We start from the raw sequence: 16,301 nt of genomic DNA, 5'->3' as shown, positions 1-16,301 counted from the left end.
TGATTCTCTCACACGTCCCGCTGGGGATGAGCCCGTAACCCAGGCATGTGCCCTTGACCGGAATCAAGCCCAGGACCCTTCAGTCCCCAGGCCAACGCTCTATCCACTGAGACAAACCGGCCAGGGCGAGCTCTATCTGATTTAACAATGCTTGATACTATTTGAACACACATTTGCCGAGCAACTATTATTATGCCAAGCTGTGACTAAATAGACATCCCTGCCTTTAGGTTAGGTTATTCATGGTCTGGTAAGGAAGATATGTTACTAGTTATATAAGTAATTGCATGTAAAATAAATAAAACCATATATAAATGGCGATAAATGAAATTAAAGAAAGAGGAGAATGCTATGAGGAAAAATAACCAGGAGCATTTTGAGATTGTGGAGTCAGGGAAGGTTTTCCTAAAGAACTGCAATTTGCCTAGCCAGTGTGGCTCAGTGGTTGAACATTGACCTATGAACCAGGAGGTCACAGTTCAATTTCTGTTCAGGGCATATGCCAGGGTTGCAGGCTCAATCCCCAGTAGGGGGTGTACAGGAGGTAGCCAATCAATGAATCTCTCTCATCATTGATGTTTCTATCTCTCTCTCCCTGTCCTTTCCTCTCTGAAGTCAATAAAAATATTTTTTTAAAAAAAGAAAAATTTAAGGCTACACCTGAAATTTGAATGGAAGTTCCCTGTGCAAATATACTAGGAGAACCACACTTTAGGCAGAGAAAATAGATGTGGGAATGGTCAAGAGGGCCATGTTACTGCTCAGAGAACAAGAGAGAAAGGCCAACAGGAGAGACTGGGGAGACAGACAGGGTCAGATAGCACAGAGCTGAAAAAATATAGCTAAGGTACTCAGAACAAATAACACGGTTCTCCACCATTGCAGTGATGTCCTGTAGGGCCAGGTTGGAGGCCAGGACAAAGTCATAGGTCCATAGTGATTCACTACTACAGTTCAGGTTCAGTCTCTAAAAGTGATGATTAAATAGTGCTGAGGCTGTTCTGTTATATATCTGCATTGGAGACTCCATGCTCACATCTGAATTATTCGTTGCTATGTCCTTTGCCCCTAGCCAAATGCCTGGCACAGAATAAGTTTTTAATAGGATTTTATAGAACTAATGAAAGCGTTCTTTTTTTTTTTTTAATTATCACCCAAGGATATTTTTCCATTAATTTGAAGAGAGAGTAGAAGAGAGGGGGGGAAGAGAGAGAAATATTGATGTCAGAGAAACATCGATTAGTTGCCTCCTGCACGTGCCCTGTCCAGGCCCCTGGCCGGGGAGGACCTGCAACCGAGGTATATGCCCTTGACCCCAATTGAACCCAGGACCCTTCAGTCTGCAGACCGACAATGAGCCAAACCCGTTAGGGCTGAAAGTGTTCTTGAAGCTAATGAAGAAAACTCCATGTATTTCCACATAATACCTAAAAGAGATATCTTAAACTACCCAAAAGTTCAGGAATTATATAACAGTATGAAGTCCCAAAAGAACCAGGAGATCTTCCCAAAACAGAGTCTGCAGGATTTATCATCTGCATTGATATAAAAGGATATGTCTTTTTTTAAAAAATAATTACCCATATAAGTGTAATGGCTAGAAGGTTGGGAAGAATTTACAGTATGTAACCAACTTTGTTAATGTCTTTACAGGGAAGAAATTTTTATATTGTGAGCCACACAAGAGAATTAAGGAAGTACTGGAAGAAGAACTCTATATTAAGAGAGATGAATGCCACATTAAAAATACACCTGCAGGTAATCTCATAGGCAAATGAGTGTACAGTATTTGTGAAATGGATATGAAATTGCCTATTTGATTGCAGAGTGATTATTTATTGCAAAATCATGACTATCAAAAGAAAAATGGTTCTTTGAGGAAATTATTGAGCTAATTTTATAATTATTTGCCTATACCCAAATAAGCTATTGTTTATAGAAGAAAAAATTATTAAATATCAGTATCTACATTGCTATCTCAGGTTTTTTGAAGTGATTTCTATTTAATGACAAGCAGAATTTTTCCCCAACTGCCTGGAAAACACACAATAACATCTTTGATCTTTATCAACATAGGTATGACCAATAACAGTGGTCCCAGCATTAGATTTCATCAAAAACAGATTGCTGGAAACTGGCTCAGTAGGTCTGGTGTGGGGTTCAATAGTTTGCATTTGTATCAAATTCCCAGGTGATGATGCTGCAGGCGAAGGAGCCCCGCTGTGCAAATCACTGACCCAGAAGAATCTAAGTCATTTAAATAAGTCAACTTATCCAAGGATTTATTGCACATACAGATAGTGTATGAGTTATATGGTATGAGAGCTTTCACTGGTGGTTCATTGGGGGAAAAGACATGCTCTAGAATCAGAATTCCTCACAGATGTAATTTTGAAACTGCTGGAGCCCCTCATTTTCACAGTTCTTTCTCAGTGATTACTAGGTGCATACTTCATGCCCTTCAAATCATCAGTTTTGTATAGAAACTCTCTTGGGAACCAGCATTGCTGGGAGAAATAAAGGAATTGAAAACATGACCCTGAGGATTGTTGAACACCCAGCAGGTAAGGCCTGAATTCTCTAAAAATCCCTAAGAGCAGGCACTGCAGGACACAAGGTGCATAATTTCAGACTCCTGACATATTTGCTCTCTTTTTCAAAACCAGCCAGAGAAACATCTTTTCAGGTCTCCCATGTCACTGATTCTTACAGAATGAGAGAGCAACAAAGTGGGCAATTTTGTTCATGTGGTATCTGGAAGGAGAGTTACAGTCTAGTTTGAACTCCTGTGAATGGATGGAGAATGACCACTAACCTGTTTCCCGGAAACCCAGACTACATACCATTTTCCTGGTGGTTAAACACTGTTTAAGTCTATACTATTATATTTGGGGTTTACTTTCATTTATACACTTATACATTTATGATTTATATACTATTTGGATGTTGTATTAATTTTTTAAATATATATTTTTATTGATTTCAGAGAGGAAGGGAGAGGGAGAGAGAGATAGAAATATCATTGATGAGAGAGAATTATTGATCTGCTGCCTCCCGCATGCCCCCCACGGGGGATCGAGTCTTCAATCCAAGCATGTGCCCAACTGGATTCAAACCGTGATGATCTGGTTCATAGGTCAAAGCTCAACCACTGAGCTATGCCGGCTGGGTAAATGTTGTATTATTCTTACTGTATATATTTGATTATAAGACAGGCTACGTAAATAGGAAATATCATTTGGCTTATAAAAATTCATTTTTATAGGCAATTGTTTCAAATATGTTCAAATAAAATAGAGAATGCTTGGGCTACATTTTAATAATATCCATTAGAGGTGGCAGAGAGGAACTATTTTAGCCTAGAAATATTTTTCAAAGCTGAAAATAAATTCTTTAAGGTTAAGTTTTAAAGGGACTCTACTTATGGAAAACAAACTGCTATTTTTTTTCTTTTTCTTCTTCTTCTTTTTTTTAAATGGCTGAAAGCCCCATGCCCTTGGCCACAAGCTTAGTCTCAGAGTGTTGGCAGCTCTGGGCCAGCCACTGGACACAGTTCTTTAAATACATGGTGAAGTCATGGCTTCTCTTCCTGAAAACGCAGCTTGATACCCACACCCAGAATTCTGCACAACACTTTTGGGGATTGGACGGCTCTTATAGATGTTGAGAGTTTAGTACACTTGACCCATGGTCTCCACTTCTTTATTTATCCTTTGTTCCCCCACCCATTTCAATCAGCTTTTTACTTCCATGAATCCAGGATAACTGTTCTCTTCCAGTTTTCAAAAGGCTTTCCTCATGAAGATCAAATCCAATGATCTTGAAGATCACATACAATCCACAAACTCATCACACGCACCTTTTCTGTAGCATCTGACACATTGTTTGCTCCTTTCCTCTTAAAACACGTTCTCAAGTAGCCTCCAGGTCACCGTGCTCCAATCTCCTGGTTTCGTTCATACCACTTTGGAGAATTTTTGCTCTAAACTTTGGAGAATTCAATCACAGGCCCTATTCTCTATTAACACTGACTCCCTGGGTGGTCATATCTAATCATATTGTACTCCAAGATTGATCTCTCTAGCTTCTGCTTTCCCCTAAAATCCCAAACGTCTAATTAACTTTCCACTTGGATATCTAATAGTTCTTCAAACCTAACAGGCCCGGACAGAACTCATGTTCTTACTCCATCTTTTGAAATCCCACTCTTCAGCAGGTCCAACCTTCTCAAGAAACTGTACCACCATTCACTCAGTGGATTATGCCAAAGACCTAGAAGTCAAATCCTCAAACTTCACATCCCGTCTATCAACTGATCCTGTTGAATCTACATTTGAAATATAGCCCAAATTTCCCCAACTGCGGCCTTGCCCAAGCCCCCATCATCTCTTGCAGGCTCAACAGTAAAATCCTGTAACAGCTTCTACTGTCATTTATTCTCTGCACAGAAATCAGAGGGACCTCTTACATGTAAATCTTCGCACATCACCTCCAAGCTCAACACCCTCCAATGGCTCCATATTAGTCTTTGTTTACGTTTTAATCTCTTTGTATGGCCAACTCACCTCTCTGAACTCATCTCCTATACTTTCCTAATCCACTTTAGCCACACAGGCTTTCTTGATATATTGGAGCAGGCCAAACCTACTCTCTCCCCCTCCCCCCAACCCCATCACACACACATACTTTTACACTTCAGTTAGATCATCAAATGTCTTTCTCTCTCTTCATTCAAATTTCACTTCAAATGTCATTCACTTGGAGGTAACCTCTCTACCAAGTTAAAATAGAAACTACCCACCCTCCCAAGTTACTCTCTAAGCCAGTGGTTCTCAACCTGTGGGTCATGACCCTTTCACAGGGGACGCCTAAGACCATCGGAAAACACATATATAATTACATATTGTTTTTGTGATTAATCACTATGCTTTAATTATGTTCAATTTGTAACAATGAAATTGGGGGTCACCACAACATGAGGAAATGTATTAAAGGGTCGCGGCATTAGGAAGGTTGAGAACCACTGCGGGAGCCTTTATATTACTTTCTTCTTTCTGCTTTTTTCTATCACTTCCTGAATTATATATTAATTTGTGTACTCCATTATTGACTCTCCCACTAGAACATAAGCCACCTGAGGACAGAGTCTCTATTTTACTTACCACAGATTCTCACAAAGCCATGTGCTATAGCTGTTATGGCTTTTTTGAGATATATTAGTAGTGTTACCCATTTTTATAGATGAGTAAACCAATATTTTGAGAGGTTTTTTTTACTGTCCAAGGTTATGCATTAAGTAAATGGCAAAACTGAATTCCAAATTCAGGTCTGACCCCAAATGCAGTTGACTTTCTTGATTGTTTGTTTGATTGACTGATTGATTGATTGATTGATTTTAGAGGGAGAGAGGGCAAGGGAGAGAGAGAGATTGAGAGAGAGATTTGTTGTTCCACTCATTTATACATTAATTGGTTGATTTCTGTATTACTTCTCATCAGGGCACATACCCAGGTTGATCTTCAATCCCCAGTCTAGGTGCATGTAGGAGGCAACCAATAGATCTTTCACTCCTCTCTCATCATTGATGTTTCTCTTTCTCTTTCTCTCCCCCTTCCTCTCTGAAATCAATAAAAAAAATATTTTTAAAAGGAAGACATGAGTAACCCATGGTCAAAGCCAGTAGGTAGCGAGGATGGGTCTCGACGCTCTAACCAACTGAGCACCAGGCCAGGGCACCATTGACTTTCTATTCACTGGAGTGCCTCCTGTGACATATTATTGCTAAATCTAGTGGCTTGGGATTTCTGCAACATTTGACATAGTTGATGGCTCTCTCCTTAACCCTTCTTCCTTCCTCAAATTCCTTGATACTAAAATGACCTCATTCTTTTCTTCTCTGGATAGTCCTTCTAATCCTCCTTTATGAATAATTTTAAATCACCCCCATTTTCAAATGTGGATGTTTGCCAGTTTCATGAGTTCTCCCCGAATCAGCTCAGCTATTCCTGTAGTTTCCTCTACTATATCACTGCTATGCTTCTGAAATCTTTGTCTCCAGGCTAAATCTCTCTTCCCAGATGTCCCATAAGTACCTAGGGTCTGCGTCCAAAATTAAACTCATACCTTTCCCATTGCTCCTTCCCATGTGTCACCCATCCCAGTGAATGCCATGGCCTGTTATCCAAGTCTAGAACCGGAGAGCCCTCCTCCATCCCACTCCAGATCACCGTATCCCGCATCTCATTAGGCTATCAGGGCTATCTTAGCTTGGCTCAGGATCCAAACTGTTGGCTCATACGCTAGCTCCCTCTTGTAAACATATGGACATATTTATTTGTTCTGCATTGTGTTTTTTAAATATATGAATGAGTTGTCAACATTTTAAATAATCTAGATTTCTAGATTATCTTGGGTGAAGAGAAAGAAAGATGTGACAACAGAGTCGACATTCACAGTCACACTGTCCCTGCTGGCTTCTCCACTCAACTGTTAAACGTTGCTCACCCAGTTCCGCAGTCAAGTAGGGTATTTCACATGCTATTTAATGTTTACACATTCACTGCAGACTTCCTCTTCTTGTGGCAGAAATGGGGAAAAAGTATTTCTCTGGCATTCATGCTTCCAGTAAAAGTAGAAAGAAAATAAGACTGGAAGAGCCAGTTAGATTTTACCCCTGACTTTACTTCCTTATATTACCTGCCTGGTTTCGCTCTCTCTCAGAAGTTCTCTCAGATAGAGAAGCAATATGTACTATTTCTTAGGTATACCCCAGTCTATCTCAATTCTAGGGACTCCAAGGTATATACATGTATCCGAGCATGTTTGTGGAGCTGTGTATACATTAGTTGGTTCATTTGAATTTTTAAACAATCAATTTCACAGACTCTCACAATGATACGGTTGCTGAAGGTGAGATTCCAAACAGTGTCCAGACTGGGCTTCCCCTCAATCAGTGATAAAGCACCTACCATGGGCACATAAGAAAGTGCATGGAGGTAAACCTACTGCAGAGATGATGCCATCTGTTAAGAGGGGGGTTTGTCCCAAAGTTAAGCACCTCACATTATATCACGTTTAATTGTGACTGAGTTAATAATGGTAAGTATCCAGAAGCATTAGATTTAAATTATTTATGTGCTTTTTCTCTTTTTCTTTGGTTGGTAAATGATCAAAAGTTTTCTCTCCTTGGGTTGAGTGAAATTGGTAAAAAAAAATCAATAAAAAAAAAATCAGGAGATCCAGAAGTTGGTGTACGGACATCTAACAGAGTGAGCAACACGTTTCTTTTGGGGTGCTGTTGTTTGGGTAGGAACAGGGGACTCGGAATAAAGAACTGTGCAGTCTCCTGGGGCCCTTAGCTGCACACGCTGTCCCATCTTGTGCTTGTGTCTGTGTTGTAACATCAGTTAACAAGAGCTGCGAAGACGGTGCAGTGGCCAAGATGTCCCAGGTGGTGGTTGCTGTGTCCCCATACTTGGGTTTAGGGAATGGCATCAGTGGCCACAGAAAAAATGGGCTTCCAGGCCTCTAAATCCTCTCTTCTCTGGGCTTTTGATTTTTTCCCAGGCTCCTGAAGCAGAGACATATGGGCTCAGTAAGAAGCATTGGATGCTGTGGTGAGGGGTGAGGTAGATGAAGGGTGTCTATCTATCTATCTATCTATCTATCTATCTATCTATCTATCTATAATGATGATAGTAATGATGGGAATACTAATTATTATCATAATGACTATCATTCACAGTGTGTCTTCTGGACATGGCAGTGTTCACAAATTATCTCTCTTAACCCTGTGCTCTTCTTATTCCCATTTTGCAGATCTGGAATGCAAGGTTCAGGGAGGTTCAGTGACTTGCCCATTGTCACATACTGAAATAGCTGATATTTGAATGCAGACTCTTAACCATTGATTTATACTGTCCCTCTTTAAAAAACAGGACTATGTTAGCGAATAGTAGTCTATTCAGTTCACACACACACACACATACACAGACACACACACACACACACACACACACAACAAAACCAACACCAAAACAAAAGTTGGCACATTTCCCCAGTTTTAGCCCCAGTTTAGATTCAGAGCAGAGGCTTCATCACACACATTCCTGACAGGTGAGAACAGAGCCAGAACCTACAGAAAGGTTCTCAGCATTCTGGAAAAAAAAGAAAAGAAATGCAATTTTCTGATCAGATCTCCTGTCAGGTGAAAATGGAATTTGGGGCAACTTATGGAACTTTCTGGATATATGAGAATTTAACAGACATCATCATTCACATATTTTCAGTGATTCCCTGAAGATTTCCCCCTCCTTACAACTTTTTAAAAAGAAGAGGTACGTTTGGCAGGCATGCATTATGGAATGATTTATCTTAAAATGATTTCTGTGTTTCTAAGAGATTCTACAGAGGACTTTGCAGAAATAAAACTAATATTCTAATTTCATGTTTTCACATTGCAAAGCCTTTTGTATTTTTCTGGCTAAGACCTGCAGAACTTTAGTAAGTAGTCATGATAAATTTTTTTTAATATATTTTATTGATTTTTTACAGAGAGGAAGGGAGAGAGATAGACAGTTAGAAACATCGATGAGAGAGAAACATCGATCAGCCACCTCCTGCACATCTCCCACTGGGGATGTGCCCGCAACCCAGGCACACGCCCTTGACCGGAATCGAACCCGGGACCCTTCGGTCCGCAGGCCGATGCTCTCTCCACTGAGCCAAACCGGTTTCGGCATGATAAATTTGATTAATGAAGCTTCCTAGTTTCCTCTTCCGTATTTCCTTTCCCAGTGACTTTCAATAGTGTCCCACCAAATCCATTCATCTGTGTCTCTGTGTGTGTTAATGCACAGAAACTTAATTTAGAGTCTGGTTTATTTATTAAGTTTAGTACCAACTAGAAAATGTAAAATGTTGCTCAGTGAGAGTGGAAACGTTTGTTATTTGTTAATTCATTCAACAAAAATGTTTCGCTTACCTACAATATGCAAGGAATTCACTCCACGCTAAGGGCATGTCAAGATAATTACAGAGCCTGGAAGCCAATAAACATAAACTTAAATCACTTACATTTTTCTTCCTCTGATCAGATCCGACCGTGTTTACACAAAGGAGGCATAGATGGTATGGCTCTAAACTGGCTTTTCAGGCTCTGATGTTCATTGTGCACAGTCCAGAGATAGCTGAAGGGAACACAAATATTTTTAAAGGGTGAGCTTTCCTTCCCTGAGAGACCAGGCCAGGCCCCACTGGCTGCACTTTCCAGCATAAAGGCATGGTTTAGTAACTTTAAAATTCAGAATAAAAAAACACACCTAAGCCCCAGCTGTGTGGCTCGGTTGATTGACTCGTGTCATTCCATACAACGAAAGGTTGCAGGCTCATTCCGGTCAAGGCACACAACTGGGTTGCAGGTTCAATCTCAGGTCAGGGCAAGTAGGGGAGGCAACCGATGTTTCTTTCACATTGATGTCTGTCTGTCTGTCTGTCTCTCTCTCTCTCTCTTTCTCTCTCATCAATAAACATATCCTCGGGTGGGGATTAAAAAAAACCACATACCTCAAAAGGTCTCTGACTAGAAAGGGCTGGAGGCATGAGAGGAGGAGAAAGAAGAATGTCTGGAAGATTCTGAGTTTCGAGAAAGAATTTAATTCCTCTCGCAGAGCTTCTCTCTTGTGCCTGCTGCCCTTTTCCTTTTCGGGTCCAGCTGCCAACACAGGTCTCTGGCGCTGCCCCCCCTTTGTGTTCCTTCCTTCCTCCTGGCATGCACGTGGCCATGACCGTGACCTGGAGGGAGGGAGCATTTCTCTTTAAAGAGGCAGCTGCTTCCCAGGGTATCCGCGCTTCTTTCCAGGTGAATATATCATCTTTCTCCAGGGGAACATATCATCATTCGTAACTTCTTCATCCAAACATCACATCAAAGTAATGCTATTTTTTTCCAGCAGCCTCTACCCTTGAGTATAGTACATGCTTATGCACATATTATCCTTCTAGGGTGGTTTTTTTTCCCATGCATTTCTGAACATCTGCATTTCAGGTATTTTTCCTATTTACTTGTAAACGTCCAGCTATGCCTGTGATCGCATCCAAAAGACCACAACTAAATCAGACGAGTGCCGGTCTTCTCTCTAATTGGCCATGGTTTTATTACATAGTTCTACCAACTGATTTTAAACTGTATTCCATTTACCTGACATTCCCACAGTGCAAAACAAATCTAAACCTTCTTCCTTGGTCTCTTACGGGGTGCCTTGCCCAGGGGGTATTTAATCGTCATTTGGGGACTCCTAGATCTGAGAGTCTACTATCCAGAGGCTGGTGAGCAGCCCTTTCCTATCTCTAGATTTGATGGAAGAAGAGGAACCTGGTTTGAATGCTGGGGGAAGATTTAGGTTAGATACAAGAAACAACTTAAACCTTGTAAGTCTTGACAGAAGGAGATTGTGGAGTTTTCCTTGAAGGTCTTTGAAGAAGAAGAAGGAAGAAACTAATCTTGACAGATAGCTTCAGCTGCTCTATTCAGGGGAGGGAAGGAGAAGCAAGCGTTGACATTCAGCTCAGAGAATTAGCTCAGTCATGATGCTCCTAGAAATGGAATCCAAGTCCATACTTGGACCGGAAAATTGTTTCCCCTTTCCAAAGAATAGCTTCTATTTATTAAGTGTAGAGCACTTTTTCTCCATTTTATCCCAGGCCTATAATAAGCCTTTAAGGTAGTTATTATCATCCCCATTTCATAGACGAGGAGACTGGGACATACTGGGTTAAATAACTTGCCCAAAGTCATACAACTGGTAGGTGGTGGAGCAGAGACTAAAACCCAGATCTCCTACCAACTCTAAGGCTGTGCCCCTAATTATTATACAGTATGAAATCCTTTAGCGAGGGATCAGATGTCAGCGTGGATGCCCGTGGGCATCATGGGATCTGTAGAAAATGTTTGCCATTGAAATTTGCAGCTTCCAAAATGGGAAAAACAACTTGGGCGCTAACCTGAATTCACGACCTTACTCGACTTGGGTCACAGGTTTCTACACAGTAGGTTTTCACCAAATTTGTGTTGACTGGCTCTGAAAACGGACTAGTTGTCTTTAGGATAGGGAGGAAAGCCCAGTGCAAATCATTACTAAACCAATACTTATTGAATGGTATCAGGATTTAAGCCTATAATCTGCCAATGTGTAGACAGCACATTCCAAATATTTTGCTATAGTGTTTTCGAATGAGTTTATGTTTCTTTAAAGGGGAGATTAAACAGCATCTAGTTTATGGCTTTTAGAAGATTATTGAACCTACTGGATGAATTAATGTGGTCACTTTGGGTTATATTATTTTTAGAAATATTTGCACTTCTAAGAAAAAAAGAAGGATCTTTTACCCTTTGACACAGCATGGAGGGTCATGGAGAGCATTATGCAAAGCAAAATAAGCCCATCAGAGAAAGACAAATATCACGACCTCACTCATACGTTGAATCTAATGAACAACACAAACTGATGAATAAAATAGATCCAGAGACCTAGAAGCATAAAACAGACTGTAGAATCTCAGAGGGAAGGCAGGGGAGGGTGGAAAGTGATCAACCAAAGAACTTGTATGCATATATAGATAACCCTTGAACAGAGACAATGGTGAATGCCTAAGGCCAGGGACGGGCTGGCTAGAAGGAGTCAATGGAGGAAAAAAGGGGACACACGTAATACTTTCAACAATGAAGATTTAATTAAAAAAATCAGAATCAGTCGAAGTTGACTGAATGAAACCTATATCTTAACTATTATATATTCTTGATCTTTCTGCATTTCATTACTTACATTTCCATCTTGGGTTTTCATCTACTTCTTAAGGACCAAATTAAATGATCTAATTAAGCACTGTAGCGGTTTAACTGCATAAGGAATAATGAAATGAATGAACTGGAATAAAAGATTAAACAAATAATAAAGACCTTTGGTCTGATTAATCAAACCATATAAACTGTCACCCAAATGACTGACAAAAATAATTACCACAGAAATATTTTTAAAATACTTTGTGCTAAAAAGAGAATAAGCTAATAATCATCTTGCTTTTGAAAATATTAACAGTGGCCCTGGAAGGGATTTGGAGCATTAAAAGGAATTTCCCCGTGGGAGGCTTGAAGCCAGGACTGCCCAGCAGAAACACGTTACTGCCACAAGCCAAGTACTATTCCAGGCACGGAGGGCTGAGAAGTAAGACCCCAATACCCCGACTTCCTCCAAGGCCCTAAAGGTACAGAACAGGTTACACACCTGTGGAGTATGTTTTAGTCAGAGTTCTCAATCAAAATTCAATCTTCTTTTGCCTTGCTTCTCTCCGGTTACTTTTCGGTTAGCCACATTGCCTCTTTGTGGAATTTAAACAGTAACAGTGCAGCTAACAACTGACCCCATGTATGCAACGGACGTTTATGCTCTGAGTTGCACTTCTCTTTCCTTTGCTTTGTATTAGCCACGTAAGAGACTGTAGCGCGCAGTCAGCCTCAGTGGGGAGGAATCTTGCTTCCAGATGGATGACCTTTGTTTACCAGTGGAAATGGGGAGAGGGGGGTGAGGAAAGTAAGGGAGAATAAAGCAACCGGTTTGTTGGGCTCCCTTGGTTTCACCCTATTTTACGTAGGAGGCCACCAGTCTGGGTGCAGTGCACTGTTCCTCACAGACATAACGTTTGGAACAAAATATTCCTCATTTTTCACTGTCACAGCCAATGTCTGCCAGGATCATTTGTGGCAGGATGTGGAGAGGGCAGGGGTCTTGACATGGAAGCACAAGCAGTGTCCAGATAGTCTAGGGACATGAAGCTGAGTATATCAATCCTAAAAAATATCTCTACAATTAGGAGGTTACCCCAGAGTGAGAAGAGAGAAGGGGGTAAGTGCCAAGCTCGGGGTTACTCAAGTGAGATTCATAATAGCACATGCTGTGTAGCACTTACGATTCTAGATTCTTCACATATATTAATCTTTCTCATCTTTACAACAATCACATGACACAGGTACAATTCATTTCACAGATGAGAAATTGAGGCACAGAAAGGTTGAATAATTTATTAGAGTCACTCAGCTGGTAAGTGGAAGTGCTGAGATTCAAACCCAGGCAGCTAGTCTTTGTGGCTTTTAACCACTAGGCATGACTGCCTCTTTGAGACAAACAGTGACCAAGCCTGGGTGTCTGTTGAACCTGGAGTACAGTGAGAGGTCAGCAAAAGTGGGACAAAGGAGAAGGATCCCCAGGGAGACAGCCTCTGGAATACGAAATCAGTAGAAAGAAAATATTGCCACTAAGAAACTAAGACACAAGGAAATACAATCAAATAAACAGTAACCCTTGTTGCTATAGGATATTCAAGTAGCAAAAGGAACCAGTATGGAGACCTGGGTTTAATAAGTAGTAATAGCCACCATTTACCATGTGCCAGGCATGGCAGTGTCTTATGTAGTTCCGTAATCCACATGATCCCATGAGATGAGATGTTTAATCTCCATTTTCCACGTGAGAACTGAGGCATAGAGACATTGCCTTACCCAAGATCCCATGTCTAGGAGGTAGCGAGGACAGAACTACAAACTTTGTGTCCACCCAACTTCTGAGACTATACTCTGAATCACTGGGCCATCGTGGCAGAGACTCCAGTCGCTGGAAAACAAGGGTGGAACGAGTCGTGGTGATTAAACAGGCACAAAGCCAGGGCTATGGGATTGCAGGATTAGAAGTTGGGAGGCAACTACACTCAGAATCTACAAAGATATCTGTGTCATGAAGCAATGGTTGATTCAACCCAAGTCTGGGCCACGTGCCCATTGAGGGCTGTTGATTTCAACTTTCCACCCAAGTTGTCAGGTCCGCTTACAGTGGGTAAATTCATCATTCCAAGCAAACTTGTAAAGCAATTTATTTTCAAGGTGAATAATTTTCTAAATGCCGTGTTACAAGACTGGTTTGAAAAAACAAAATTACCTTCATTTGAAGACATAAAATAGATTTACCCAATTCCTCAATTGAGGACATATGATTTAAAAATATGTTTCATTTTGACCATAATTGCATTACTTCCATCCATACAATGTAGGAGAGTTGTTCATGACTCCTGCTCATTGTTACTCACCCAGACTGCCTTCCGAACAGGCCTCAGCCCTCTATCTCCAGCCCATGTCAAGCCCTTATAGTGATCATGTTACCATATGTAACTGTTACAGTTATCTATCTTTGCTTCACATCAGTAAGCTGCCAGCCACATTTTGCCATAAAAACTGCCACTATCTGTATACAAATTATAACTGATTGGTCAATATGAATCAGACCAATAACTAAGAATTGAACATTTCTCATTATTAATGAAAAAAGGTAGAGAGGTACAAGGCACAGAAATAACATGGATGAACAAAATCTACAGGTAACTCAAAATTTGATCAGTAGTAATTCACACACTATCAGAAGCTCATGAAGGCAGGAACTGTGTCTCTTTGACTCACCATTGTGTATCTAGAACAGTGATGGCAAACCTATGACCTGTGTATCAGAGGTGACACGAGAACTCATTTCTTTCGTTGATTTTTCTTTGTTAAATGGCATTTAAATATATAAAATAAATATCAAAAATATAAGTCTTTGTTTTACTATGGTTGAAAGTATCAAAAACTTTCTATATGTAACACAGCACCAGAGTTAAGTTAGGGTTTTTCAAAATGCTGACACGCCGAGCTCAAAAGGTTCGCCATCACTGGTCTAGAACTTAGCACTGGGCCTGACAGGCTAAGTGCTCAATCACGTTTTGTAACAAGAATGACCAATGAATGATGAACCGGCATGTATGTGATGAATGCATACTATATGTTCAGAATGTTCTTGCTGCTAACTCACATCTCCCCCTCCACAAAAGTATAGGGTGTTCCACCACTTGAGACTGCTAAATTAAACAGAATGCAGATAACAGAGGGAAAAGCAAGGGAACCTATTGACTTTAGTGTGTGAATCATGATAAGTTTCACATATCTTACAAACACCTTTGAATTAATGCTCTCAAAGAGAGGTTTTCCAGGGGTTACAATATTTCCAGGAACTTCTCCTATTAAATGTACTTCACTTAGATAGTCCAATCAGTCCTCACTTGTCATCTTTTTTAAAAATTATTATTCACTTGGGCTTCTTTCCTCTTTCTCATGAACAACACAATCATTGCAGTTATGACTTTTCCAATATTTTATGCACATTATTTAAAATTTAAATTTAAAATTACAATCATCCATTTGCAGCTCTAAAACACATTTCTGTTAGAGACTGCAAACAGATGTTTCACTTTCATCATCCTCACAAGTTTCATTTATTTTCTTTGATCAATTGCCTTCTCAGTCTGTGGCGTGTGAAAACAACAAGAAGTTGTCTAGCCCAGTGCTTCTCAAGCTTCAATGTGCCTACAGATCACATGGGTCTCTTATTAGAATTCAGATTCTGAGGCAGTAGGTCTGGCCAGTAGGTCTGACATTCTGTGCTTCTAACGAGCCCCCATGGGAGGAGGAGTGGTTTCTTGGTTACTTGGATCATGTGGTTGTGGCTTTTACATTCTGCTCTACGAAATGAAGTACATTTGGGAACAAATCCAATTTAGATTAAAGTGGGGTTGGGATTAAAGGGCGTTTCCCCAGAGTGAAAATTTACTTACTTATTCACATTTTTCTTTACTTTAGGATAAGAAGAATACATTTTTCCATTGAGAAGAAACCTCTTTCTCCTAATGTCTGAAAGACAGAGAAGAAACCCCAAACTTGTTTCACAGTTTAAGATGTGTAAAAAAGTGTCTATAAATTTTATTATTGGTATTAATTCCTATCTGTAAATTAAGCCAAAGTTCTCACAGACTATTGGTAAAGCTTACTAAGCACCTGAAAACAATGAAAAAATAAACTTATTTTTAGTTGTCACAGTTGGGATACATTGGACTTCTAATTCAGATTATTTTATTAAATATGTAAAGCATGATAAAACAAAGGCATATTTATTGTCTTTACTTCAAGTAAACATAAACCTGAATCTTTCATTAGGGTATCATTATGTCCATCCATTAAAACAAAACAAAACAAAACAAAACAAAGCATCCATTCACAGGTAAGTGAATGAATAACACAGATGAAAAGTCTCTGGCTCAGAAACAGTCGTTGTAGTGCTAGCCTTGGTAGAGTCCTTCATTTTTCTAGAATTTGTCCACTAAATATTAAGCAGCCAGAAGTTTATGGAGAGAGAAAAAAATATTTTACTAATACTCCTGGGTTAAAAAGA

The 16,301-nt window shown here is 40.0% G+C and overlaps 1 protein-coding gene across 1 annotated transcript; it reads left to right on the top strand.

The window, feature by feature from the left end:
• Positions 1-1,693: 1,693 nt before the first annotated feature.
• Positions 1,694-16,052, top strand: LOC107181384 (chromosome unknown open reading frame, human C11orf97). The gene is made up of 4 exons (XM_015565980.1): positions 1,694-1,758; positions 2,474-2,564; positions 12,096-12,221; positions 15,713-16,052. Exons 1-4 carry the CDS (start codon positions 1,729-1,731, stop codon positions 15,715-15,717), a joined length of 252 nt encoding a protein of 83 aa, XP_015421466.1. The 5' UTR covers positions 1,694-1,728; the 3' UTR covers positions 15,718-16,052.
• The last annotated feature ends 249 nt before the right edge of the window (positions 16,053-16,301 follow it).

The sequence above is a fragment of the Myotis davidii genome, unplaced genomic scaffold (genome assembly GCF_000327345.1).
Source record: "Myotis davidii unplaced genomic scaffold, ASM32734v1 scaffold641, whole genome shotgun sequence".
NCBI lineage: Eukaryota > Metazoa > Chordata > Mammalia > Chiroptera > Vespertilionidae > Myotis > Myotis davidii.
The sequence above is the reverse complement of the archived record's forward strand: the minus strand, read 5'-3'. Positions and strand labels throughout refer to the sequence as shown.